General features: G+C 28.8%; 1 protein-coding gene across 1 annotated transcript; it reads left to right on the forward strand.

Moving 5' to 3' along the window:
• Positions 1 to 10677: 10677 nt before the first annotated feature.
• Positions 10678 to 12933, forward strand: LOC134267525 (angiopoietin-2-like; the record flags this gene model as incomplete). Its single annotated transcript, XM_062749720.1, has 3 exons — positions 10678 to 10991; positions 12130 to 12269; positions 12837 to 12933. Coding segments are annotated over exons 1-3 (535 nt in total), but the record flags the coding sequence as incomplete, so codon positions are not given.
• Positions 12934 to 13143: the final 210 nt, after the last annotated feature.

Raw genomic sequence — 13143 nt, forward strand, 5'->3', positions numbered from 1 at the left:
TGATATTTAGAATGGAAATTTGGAAACATTTTTCTTCTTAGGTGTAAAATACTAGCATTCTTACTAAAATTATAATCTTTCATTATTTATAGCTCACTTGAATATGAATTTCTTGCGTCAAAACAGTATTAAACCTTTTTTAACGGTAAGAGAGATAACTCTATGTACATGTAATTTAGTTCGAATTTCACGTTTTGCGTCATGACATTTAGACTTTTTAGAAAAAAAATGGATGCAATAGTGCGTATAGGCAGACTAATAGTGTGACCTATTTTTGTATAATGAATAATACAGATTTTTTTTTTCATGATTCTAAAACTTTAGATAATTTACATAAGATTATCAGCTATTTATTTTTTAAAAGAAAGAATTCATTAAGAAAGAAATGTAAAAAGACTTTAATTTTGTAATCATGCATAATGATATGAAATGAAAATATGTTGTATTTCTGATAGAGAATATAAATGCAATTTTTAGACTAATTTTCCGAACGGTGTGATATGTTGGCTATTTCATGAAGTCTTATATCTTCAATATTTAAATTAAAGTCGGTATCTTTATGATATAGAATTGATTTATTTATTTTGTATGGGAAGGATATTATTGCCGCTTTTTACATTTAAACATCAGACAATTTTCTGAAATATTGTTTGCTTAAACATTCTCATTTTGTTTTATAATTTTAGTGAAACTGAGTACAAAAATAGTTTAGATTTCATTATATTAATATAAGATCTTTTCATTGCCTAAGAAGACAAACCATGATTAATTCGTTAAATTGAGAGAGAGAGAGAGAGAGAGAGAGAGAGAGAGAGAGAGAGAGAGAGAGAGGATAATTTATTAGTACTAGTGTCCTTATTATTGGTGCTGATGAATTAATTATCTTTTATATTTAGCGATAAATAGTTTCTCTTTTGCTTATATAAGTTTTTGTTTTGCAGATTTATATGTTCTTGAGAAAAATAGTAACATCAGTCTTTTCTGAATATTTGTTTGAATTCAGACACGTGTTTTTATTTTCTTGCAAATTTTTGGCATTTTCATATATTATGTTGTCAAAAACTGACTGTTCTATTCTATGATATACATGTAATTCAATAAACCAACACTATCTTTTCAATTGATGCAGTTATCATATACGTACATGGCAACATTAATTTTCTACATTATTTTTTTTTCTTTAAGAAAGTGTATTCATTGTCTATAAAAATAAAAACAATGGGGCAGCATTTAATGAAGACAATAAAACAAATAAAATAAAAATTGTAAGAGTGTCAAATACTCATATAGTGTCTTCCTCTTGGGAACTTTTTAAAATTGATTTTAAATGAGTACTTTAAATGCACGGAAAAATTGAACACTTTCAAAAAAAGGACTGTAGTTTCATTCATCAAGTTTTTTTTCTTAGTAAAGAAACAAGGGTGTTACGTATAGTTTCGTATCATACCTGCAGCTTTGTTGGTATTTAAAAAAATGATTTAAGCGAAACAGAAACAAACAAAAGAACAAAGGAATTCTCTTCGATAAAATAAAATTACAACATTTTAAATACATTCAAATATGATTGAAAATGATTTATTTATTCAATGAAACACATGAGTTGATATTGATTTATTATTATCTAGAAATCAAAAGAGTACAATTGATTTTTCAACTATTCAGTATGATGAATCACTGAGAAAAGAAATATAGATTGATTCCGATCGTATATTATGTATGAATTATATCCCTTTGTACTGTTCTAAAATCAACAATGAAGTTAAATGGATTTTCATTCTGACCTACATTGCATGCATTTACATTCTTGATATCTGCTCAAATAGCAAATTAGTCACAAAGGTTTTCACCTTTCTATTAAATTTCATAGACTCCATTTGAATATAAACAATAAATTTTCATTTATTTATATGAAGAAAAAAATAGCAGTGTGATAACGTGAATGTCTCAACACACATTATACGTTATATTGCTATAATTTCTGTAAATGTTAGGAAAATCTAATTTGGTGCTTATTACTTCCTTACAAATTTGAGGTAAATTTGTTTGTTGATCTACATGAAAGTTTTTTTAACTTTAAAGTTAAATAATTTATTTTAATGGAATGGATATATCATAATGATACAACTGTTTATTTGCTGACATTTATTTAAATCCAAAGCCATAAATTTCGAATCTTTTTGTGTGTATATTGTTGAGGGTATAATTGCATTTCAATTATTTAAAGGTAGGTTATAATGCCAAGTAACGATTCATATCAATTTTATCTGATATTTTGGGGGATTTGTCTTTTCCTAAAACACTTTTTTCTTTTAAAATTTGCAGCATATCACACTCTCATTTTTAAAGATTTTATTATCAAATAAAACCTAACAACAAATATGATTACTAAAAGGATAGAATAAGAAAATGAGAGTCTGATTATATACTTTAAAAATGAGGATAAACATATTATATGGAGATACCACAAGAAAACAGATATGTCAGACTCAAAAGTACCTAATATTTTGATTTCACTGGGATATATATTGAGTTGAAATATTTTAGAGGCAAATATAGTTTATTGATTTAATTGTATTTGAGGATTTGAAGGTCAGAGCGAGTTTAAAACAATAACCTAGGGAAGCTCGAAACACTGGCAAAAGTGTTTTTAAGACTTATGGAGAAAATTACGACACATAAAGTTGGAACATTTCTTAAAATGATTAATACGGTTTCTAATTCTTGCTTCTATAAAATAATTAGCATAATTACTTTATTATTCATTGTGTAATTACCTGTCAATGCATTTTTTTTCTATATCTAATTTTAAGGACAGATCTCTCTAACCGCATAAAAGTATCCTAAATTTATAACTCTTCAGTGTTCAGTGCTGAGGGAGTCCTTGAAAATAAATGTTGTGCTAAGGTTTATCAGATAACATGTTGTTTTTAAGAAGGAACATGCTAGAAATATTTTAGTGATGTTCTGGAAGCAGGAATTATAAGAATAAAAAGAAGTTAAGCTCCCCAACCCTTATGGTAAAACAGCAATTTGAAAAATGGAAGTCAAGCGACATTTTTATCGTTCTGATATGTACTTGTGGAATAAACTATGTGCATGATATTTCAGATGTAAAAAGACATTTCATATCAGTAGATGGCGTTCAATAATATCTTGATAATCAAATCAATTGTATCTATCTTACAAGACATACGATATATAATAATGACAAAGGAAAGATAGGCTAAGACTCAATTATGTCCCCTATTTTGCGTCGTCTTTTAGAATAATACAAAAGTTTATCTACAAAAATCTATTGTTGCCTTTTGTACATTTTTTAAAATTATTTTTAGTTATGTGATACCCAGAAAGCTCTGAAAAATCTGAAACGTGTAATTTTTTTTTTTTTTTTTTTTTTTTTGCATTTTTATGCAAATGTCACATTTCATTCAAGGAAACATAAAGAACAAGCTTGCCTGTCTCAAATTTTACTGAATTCAGTCAACATTAAAAAAAACAATTGGAAAAGCCCTAATTCCGTGCCATCTTGTGGTCAAAGCCTCTGGTTAAGCTTAAAATCAAAATTAATGCTCGCTTCAAACTTAGCATCATTAAAAGTTCTTAAGTACAAAATATCAAATTTCTTACTTTTTATTTTGGTTTTTACATCATACAAGCGACCCTTTCAATACCTCGTTCCTTAAAGAACTTAAAAATATTTTATAAATCAGCAATTCAATGCAATATCAAAGTCTTTGTGATGACAAAAAAAAAAGAGAGCAAAAACAAAAGCATAAAGGTCTATGTATGGTTTGCTTGATAAATTAATAATTAAACTTCTAAGGACGAAAAGTAAATATTAATCAATGTACACAACTAAGTTGTCAATCGCAAGATTTTGTTCTTAATTAGAGAAGCAATTTTCAAACGTAATATTACATAAAAAGTTTATAATCATAAAGAGCGGGATCTCATTTGTATGAAAATTAAACTAAATGTTTTAAGACTTGCTGCGAAAATATGTTACAACTTTGTACCTACTTTAATGTATTTGAAATATAAATGAGAAACCTACTCAAAATTTTTAACAATCAGGAAGAGGATATAAAATATCATAGCTTCATTTCCATTGATTTCAGGGAACTTTATGTTTCTATGAAAGTCTGTTTTCCTCAGGACTGGATAAAAGACAAATACCTTGTACGTCAGGTTGAAAACTAGATCATCAATTTATAAAATTCAACAAATATTTTTAGTTACTGTTTTATGAAAGTATTTTTTTTCATATTTATACTCAATAGTTTTTTTTACCTGGTATGAACAGAATATAGACATGGGGATTGTTAAAAGGATAACTCCCATAACACCCACATTAAACAAAAAAATAATGAAATTTTAAAAAAGGTCAATGCTTTAATAAATAAATGTTCATACATATAGAACATGTTATTTCTTTTACATAAATGATTTTTTTTTTCATTTTATAACATTTTACAATTGATTCCACTCATTCCAGCTGGCGTTGTAAACCTCTTTGTTACCACTTTTTATGGTAAATATTTTTCGAGTTTCGTAAAAACGTTTCATATGAAAAGTCACAAATCTGACATCTATTTTCTTTAAACATCTCATTGCAGAAATATAATATTTTATTCATAAGACCAGCAAGTTTTGATCATTTTTGGTTTTACAAGAAATCCCAAAATAAAAGTTTGCTTTGTGAATGAAACTAGCAACCCTATCTTTTGTTTACATTATATTTCAAAATTGTCGAGGAAGGTCTGTACATTATCACACTCTCATAAGTAGGAATTATCAATAAAGTTCCCTATAAAACAACGACTTAGAAAAATAGAGGTACTGAGTAGTACTTGAGAATATGTACCTTTGCCTTGAGATATTTTACATGTAGCTTCACCTTTTTGTAGTGTGTTTATAGATTTTTGAGATTAATGGTTGTCCCTTTTCGTCATTTAGTGTTTTATCATCTTATTATTTATGTCTGGATATGATCATCAAAAGTTAAAAAAAAAAAATCACAAAATGAAACGGAATTATTTTTCCACAAAATGTATGATGACTTATCATTTTTTAAACTTTAAATCACCCGGTGTGAAATGAGTTTCCTTATATACAGGAAACAACGTTAGGGATGATAAACATGTTCAACATTTAATGTAGAATTTATTAGTACAAAAATTAACAGTTCTATGTAATTATTAAATCAATCATTAAAATTGATACTTTTTACGCCGTAAATATCTATGTAAGAGGAAACAAATTATATCGTTCTGTGTAAAGAGAGCCTATTTATATATCAAAAAAAGAGCATGATTAATTAGAAACACTTTGGCTTTTAAAGATCAAAGAAAGGAAACGAAAATTTTATATATTATCTTCCTCATAAAATGGATTTTAATCAGCTTCTGAAAAAAAGAAAATATTTTATCAATTTTTTTTTATATCAATTAACAAATAATGAAATGTTCTCTTTTATTATTATTTTACTTTATAAAGATATTTGAAATAATTTGAATATCGATTTCCAGTTGAATTCTTTTTGATAAAGATACTTTTTTTTACTTTTGTGACTAATGTTGCAATTCCTTCATTCAGTTTAGTTTTGTAAATATATGTAGAACTTTTCCATCTACAGAATTGGATAGGTCAATTGTTTTCCGATAACTGTGACATTTGTACGTCATTCCCAAGTAAAAACAAGAACAAGCATTCTGAGAGTATTGCCTCCTACTTGGTTCCTCTTTTTTCTAAATGTTAAAATTTTATAATTTCCTGTATTAGAAAAAGCCCCCTCCCCCGAATAATGTGGACATTTCGATAATTACTTGTTTACTCCTTTTTTTCTTCGATATACTGTCAATACATGGAACCAATTCTGTCGTTAATCCGGGTCCGCAAAATGTGTTTATCATTTTGATGATAAAATGTTCTATATTAGTTTGTCAGTATAAAACTACCCAACAAGTTTCCAATTAAGAAATAGTTCATAAACTATATTATAGAAATAAAAAAGGATACAACTCTATCATTAAACAATGACGCGAAATGAATTAAATTCAAAGTTGATCTGTATCTCATTAAAATAAATTCAGCTCAATACTGTAAATGTATTATATTTAGCTTGCACGATATTTGGCGGAAATTGACTGTCCAAGACATTTAGCGTTGTACTTGTTTAGCGGTTGCTGCGTTCCGCCAAAGTCGCTAAAAAGAATATACAGCCAAACATAATAATGTTTATACTATATGCAAAAATTTAGAAAAAGTGCAGAAAAAAGCGTGAATCAGACCTATATACAAAGGACAGACGGAATTTTAGAGTAATCCTATAGCCCATTCCTGTTACACCGCGAATTTACTTGTATTTATGGAAACATATTGGCTTGTCCACACAGTATGTTCATATTGACGTTTTTATCAATATGAATGGTTCAAGATATTCTTTTTGTGTATATATGTACCAACATATAAGTTATTAAAATCCTGGCCAGAATATATCGGCTTTTATAGTTTGACTCTACATTTATATTAACATCGCGGTAATTAGATGTTGCTGGTATTAGACACGGACCAGAATTCAGTTGTATTTCCAGCTGAGATTCATATCTCTAAGTTTATTCGATAAACAAGAGCATGTGCTACGCATATACAATTTTTAAAATCGAGTTAAATAAATGAAAAACAAACTGATAAAAGAAGAATATCAGCAGTCGTCTTCTCCTCACTTTTAAAGTATGGAGATACCGAAAAGTATCCAAGATCAAAACATTTTTTTTCCTGTAACGACGAAGAGTTGAGTGTTCTGTTTAGTGCGTAAAACTTTAAACAGTATCATTGTATTTGTTAAAGTGAAAAAAGTGTTTTATGAATACTAAGATTATAATTATAATTATAAATAAATAATAAGATATTGCTTTACGTGGAATCTAACATAAAATAATATTGTATTGATGTTATTGTCTAGATGTCTTTGATGTGAAACTCATTACATATTATGTAGTCTTTGTTGGTTATTGCTCCTGGATACATTAGATCTCAGATATTTTATAAACTTCCCAAGAATAAAACTCCTGGTAACGTAGGGAACGTAAGTATCATTATATCTATTAAGTGTAGTGTATATTGACCTTGTCTTCAGATATCAAACTTTAGTGTAGAGAGTATCATGTTTAAACAAAGCAAAAACTGGTCCTAATTTCTGATGTCACCCCACTTTCATTAATCAGGTATAGGTGTTCTTTTAGACAGTATGGAACGGTCGTTATTCTAGATCCTTGATCAAGAACAAATAATGACAATGAATATATCATACGGGGCATCCCTCCATATAACCCAGTCAGTTGGTTTAGTTGAGGGAATGTGTAGGGTACTTTTACAGATGTTATCATTGGATTCTTACGTTTCTTTGTCTGAAAATCAAAGAAAAAACAGACACACTACTATTAAGATGCATTTGAAATAAGTATGAGAAACCCCTTCAGAATTCTAAGTAGAAATAGAATATGTACATGTACTATAGGTAACAAATGTTGTTCAGGCCTTGAAAACGACTAAATAATCAATGTGCAAGAAAAATATTGATTTCTTTTGTTATCGATAAATTAAAGGTGGCTTGATAATGAAACTGATCTAGTTCAAGACAAAGTTTTCCATTTTAGTATCTAACTTCAAAAATTTACAAATGTGAATCCTCTTTGTTAGCATATCAATTTCCTTTCAAAAATATCATCACAGAAAAGACCATGAAAGAGGGTTGGGTTAAATTATTTGCATATTGTCAGGAAAAATAGTTTGATTATCGTAATTTTAAACCTAATTTTAAGCGATATTTTAATCAATGAAAATGAAAACATGACAAAGAGTGATTAATTTCATACAAAACTAAAAATGATATGAATATAAGAGAAGTGTTTGAAGACAGATCCTAAAACATTTCAGAGGTGGAATCAGGGGCCTAGATTATATCTCTTTCCAGAAAAATAAACATGTACATGCAAATTTATTTATACATACTGTATAGGAGACATACAAAAGTCTTTGTACATGTGTTTATGCATAGAGAATGTAATGTAGAACATATAAGCTCTAAAATTTTACTTCTACTGAATGTATTTTATTTTAATTTGAGAACAGATTTTTTTTCAATTCTTACTAATATTTATCTCGATGTGGAGGTTCAACTCAAACATCGAGAAGGCATTCTTAAATATTTTCTTCCCTTTTCAAGCATTTCTGGGAAGACCTGCACGATGAGTAATCTGGTAAACTGTTGGAGAATAAATTTTTATTAAATAATAGTTTACTTATTTAAATGTTACCAATTATAAATATCTTGGTGTTTATTTCACTGCATCAGATACTTTTCGCATGCTAAAGATGCATTGTACAAAAAGGGTTTAAAATGTTATTTTAAGTTATGTAAAGATATTTTAGCATTTCATCCATCTGTTAAAACTACATGTAGTCTTCATATTTTTGACCACACAATTAAGCCAATACTGTTATATGGCAGCGAGATATGCGGTGTGTTTAATCCTCACTCATCACAATTCAGAAATGGTATCTCAATCGACAATGTATATAATTTTTCAGAACCTGACAAGCTACATTTGAAGTTTTGTAAATTTATACTGGGTGTTCATAAGAAAAGTGCAAATTTTGCAGTAATGTCATTTTCCACTACATTCAAATTACATTTTTCACATATTCTTTTATCTCTTTCAAGTCCAATATATCTGCCAGTTTCAATTTTGAGTTTGTGAGAAGATATTCTTAATCTGGTTATGCCTCTTCTAAAGTTAAAGTTATTTAGTAATGTTAAATATTCCTCACATTGGAAATTACTTTTAAGCTTTACATAAGAGTCCAATTTTCCATCAGAATTTTTTTCTTTCAATTTCAGCCAAGAGCAAATAAACTTTTTTTCGAATATAATTATTAATGATAAATTTGAATTTAGATTGACTCAAGGAGGAGGCATTTTTGTGTATTTCAAAAAAATTCGAAAATTCAAGAATACAAGAGAACCAGGTGTCTCTATTTGTACTAAGTGTTTTAGAATTAATAAAAGCATTGTGTAGGAGAGAACTGTTATCAGAATTTTCCAATCTATGCCAATATAATAACATTGATTTTATGATATTAATATAATATGGAAATCTCCTTTTTACAAAGAAAGAAGAATCAAACTTCTAAATGAAGCACGGAAATATAATAAAAATTTTAATAGCTTAGATAGTTCTCAAAAATATTTTTGGATCATTACATGTGAAAATATAAATGTCTTACTTCAACTTGGAGAGTACCTATCTAATCATTTGATATAACATTTTAAAGTACAACAACAATATGATATGTATGTATTTTTATTTTAAACACAAATTACTATACATTTTTTTTTGTTTATCTACTTATTGAATGCCTTTGTCTAAACATGTACCTTTCATGCCTCTCTGGGGGCCCTTAATTGGAAATAAAATATTGTCTATTGTCTATATAGCCGTACAATTCTCAGTAACCCTTTTAAGTTATATTCGAAACAGTAATATAGGAGGTTTAAAATTTTGATTTTCCGTGTGACAGAAACAAGTAATTTAAATCATCACTTTCCATAATGTATTATAAATTTATGACGTCGAAATTGACTAAAGTAATTACACTTTTGTTTATCATTTGTTAATAGAGATTTTTTAATTTTAAATCAAGCAAGTTTTCCAATCTCACATTTAAAAGGGTAATTAGAGATGTCATACTAACTTTATAAATTTGAACATACCGGTATCTAAGAAGTTTTTAATTAAAAGCATTTGAATTCCTAACCTTGACCTAAAATAACATTGCAGTGAGGGAATGCAAACAAACCATAGCATATCCTGAGGTTGAACTTGAGCGCAAAATTTATGTACAAAAGAATTTAAATATCACTATGTTTAAAATTGATAACGTATTAATGTATATGGTTGACAGAGTACGTATTAGACAATCTGTTTATTTCATCCCCCTCCTTACCTTTTATAGTCGTCTCTCAAGGCAATAAACCCGCTTGAGGTGTATTTTTAGCAATCTAAAAGTCAATTCTAATCAAGCACGTTTATAATTTTCAGAGACGACTATGAAGAATAGGGGGTAGATAAAATAAATAGATTAGTAAAAAATGTGTCTAGAATTAAAGAGTGAACGGTAGTTAGTTGACCAATGCTAGAATGTGGAGAAATTCTCCCCAAAAGTGCGCAAGAATTCTTGTGCAGTAAATTGCACCTTTTTGCATTACGGGTTCTGTAGCGTTATGGTCAAAGACAAATATATAAACTAATTACGCTACCGTTCTGCAGCTAATTATTGACCGGAAATATAGTTGTTTCTTACTGGTTGACTTTCGATCAAACTATCGTTTTGTTTAGTTCATGCTTATTATTCAAATAGTGTACTCATTCATGTAATCCACAAGTAACTCTCATTGGCAGCAAGCTAATGTATATCAAGATAGAACAGAAGTTGCACTCCAGTAGCCGTTATGATAGAATGAAGTTACTCATTGTAGATAAAGGATTGTTCTTTTACAAAATTTACAGATCCCGATGGACTGTTACATTATTGTCTTTTTGACGCTTCGTGTTATTTTGAATAGTTCGTATTATTTATCGTTAGTGATTTTGTGACCAATTAGTGTAATTCGTGCATTATAATTAAGATAATGCCAATCTATAAAGACTACCCTCTTCTGGCTTTCTACATTTTGTCCATATTTATGATAGTGAATGCGATTGGTCAATTATATACGACAGAATCACAGTTCGATGACCTTAGATCGGAAACAGAACTGATATCCGAAGATGACAGTCAATCTCTCTCGGACTGCGCTTTTCTGTGTAAACACCACTGTCATTGCTTTGGGTTTAATTTGATTGTCAAAAAATGTCGTCTGCACACATACTGCCTCATGGAAGAAATGAACTCACCAGAACCCGGATGGAAGTATTACTGCACAGGTTGTACGTATCATTTTCCAGTCTTTACGATCTATTTTCGGTAGCTTTTTGATTTATGAATTTATGGTCAGATATACTTAAATTTTCAAATGACTTAATTTCAATTCTTTTTTGTTCTTCACAAATGAAAACAATTAATAAATAACAATAAAGGAAGGAACTGTTCTTTGCTACGTGCTTGGGACTTTGTTGCGAATGTTACTGCACTTTGAATGATACCTAAAGAAAACGATGTCCCTTGTCAATTCAGGCATTGACACAATAAAAATCACACCTTGTTCAATGGTCATTAAATCGTGTAAAGGTTATTACATGAAGCCCTTCACCTATAAATGTTGACATCTCTATGTATGAATGAAAAAATGTCGAATAGGACGTGAAGCAACATACAATTAATTAACGGTGATAAAGGAAAACAAAGAATAAGCTAATGATTTTCTAAATATTTCATATCAAATTATGATTGTTAAAAAAATAGTTTTCTTTAAAGAATTATTTAAAAAAAAAAACATCATTTGCTGGTCAATGATTAAAAATATACATCTATTTTTGGTCCTCATGCCAAGAAGCAGTAAGGAATCTTAGTCCTGCAGTGAAATTCAAACCTGCCTCGTAATGTTCAATTCATATCTGTGTAACCCTTGAACAAACGATATAATCAGTGTGCCATTTGGGCGGGAAAAAACAGAACATTTCTGCGTTTAGCATATAATGATCATGATTTTTTGTAATATGTATTGCTTTATAAAGTAACGATAGCTGAAGAGAATGGGAAATTAAATTATAATTGATTTTTTTGCATATTCATTTTGATGTGTTTTTTTCTCTTCACCAACTTTGAAATTGCTTTGATTGCCATTTTTTTGTATTTTTCGGCGTAGAAATATAAATGTAAAAACAGAATTTAAAGAGACGTTGATACACATTTAAGATTGTAAGGCAGAGTGAAATTCAAACATTGAGTATATTTTTGTTTTGCTTAACATGTAAATGTGTAAACATATGCTGTGTTTTCAAATTAATTATGGGATATTGGCTTGTAAGTCACATATATTTATGATAATGCCAATGATAAAAAGTTTGTGTGATTTACAAATCAATATTTCAAACTACATTTTTTTAAAAAATCACTAAATTTCAGATACTCTACCAAAGGATTGTCAGGAGTATTATAACAATGGCCACACTCAGTCAGGAGTATACGGCATATCTCCATACAGAAAACGATGTCACGTGGTCTATGTTTTTTGTGATATGGTAACGAATGGCGGTGGATGGACGGTAAATAACAAGAACAGCCACTGTCTATAATAATCTATGTATCATGTGATATGATGACGTATGGCGAAGCGTGGAGTGTAAATTATAAGAATAGCCACTGTGTATAATTCAAATGACGGAGAGTAACAGTTAGCTACAAAACATCTTTTTGTATAATTGTAATTGTTGACTTATTTTTTTTTTCGATAAAGTGACAAATAGAAGAAGGTGCTGATTAGTAAATTAAAAAAACTCCCCTTCTATGTTGTGTATATTGTATAGCTGAAGACGATCATAGAAAGCAAAAACATAGCAGCTGTGCCATAAGGTTAACTTAGCATTTTGTTCGGATGAGACATTTCTCAACTGATATGCTTATTCGTACTCTAAAGTCTAAACGATTCTATTACTCAGAAGTGTCACACATTTCTCTAGTTAAAAAAAACACTTGTTTATTGCAAAAAAAAAAAAAAAAATAAAAAAAAAAAAAAGAAATACACTTAAAACCCATTTCTTTGAAGAGGAGTGTGTATTTTTTTTTACTGTATCACTGTTATTTATTTACTTATACCTTTCTATAAATTTTAGGCAATTCAAAGACGGAGGAGCGGATCTGTAAGTTTTGACAGGACATGGGTGGATTATAAGAGAGGTTTTGGGGAGACAGAAACAGCTTACTGGATCGGTTTGTAATTTCTTAATGCTAATAACATGTTACTGAAATTTCATTTCTACACATAATTTATAAGCAAAACACTTCTTTGCTTTAAAATTGAAGGTCTTTTTACATATGATTAGGCAAACATTAACAAGTAGGTTAAGTCATATTGACCAAGATTACAATTTCAACTTCATTCTTGCTCATTTCAGTATATACTGTATAAAGACGTCTGTG

Source organism: Saccostrea cucullata, unplaced genomic scaffold (assembly GCF_032062105.1).
Source record: "Saccostrea cucullata isolate Sc308-1 unplaced genomic scaffold, CSIRO_AGI_Scuc_v1 ctg3592, whole genome shotgun sequence".
NCBI lineage: Eukaryota > Metazoa > Mollusca > Bivalvia > Ostreida > Ostreidae > Saccostrea > Saccostrea cuccullata.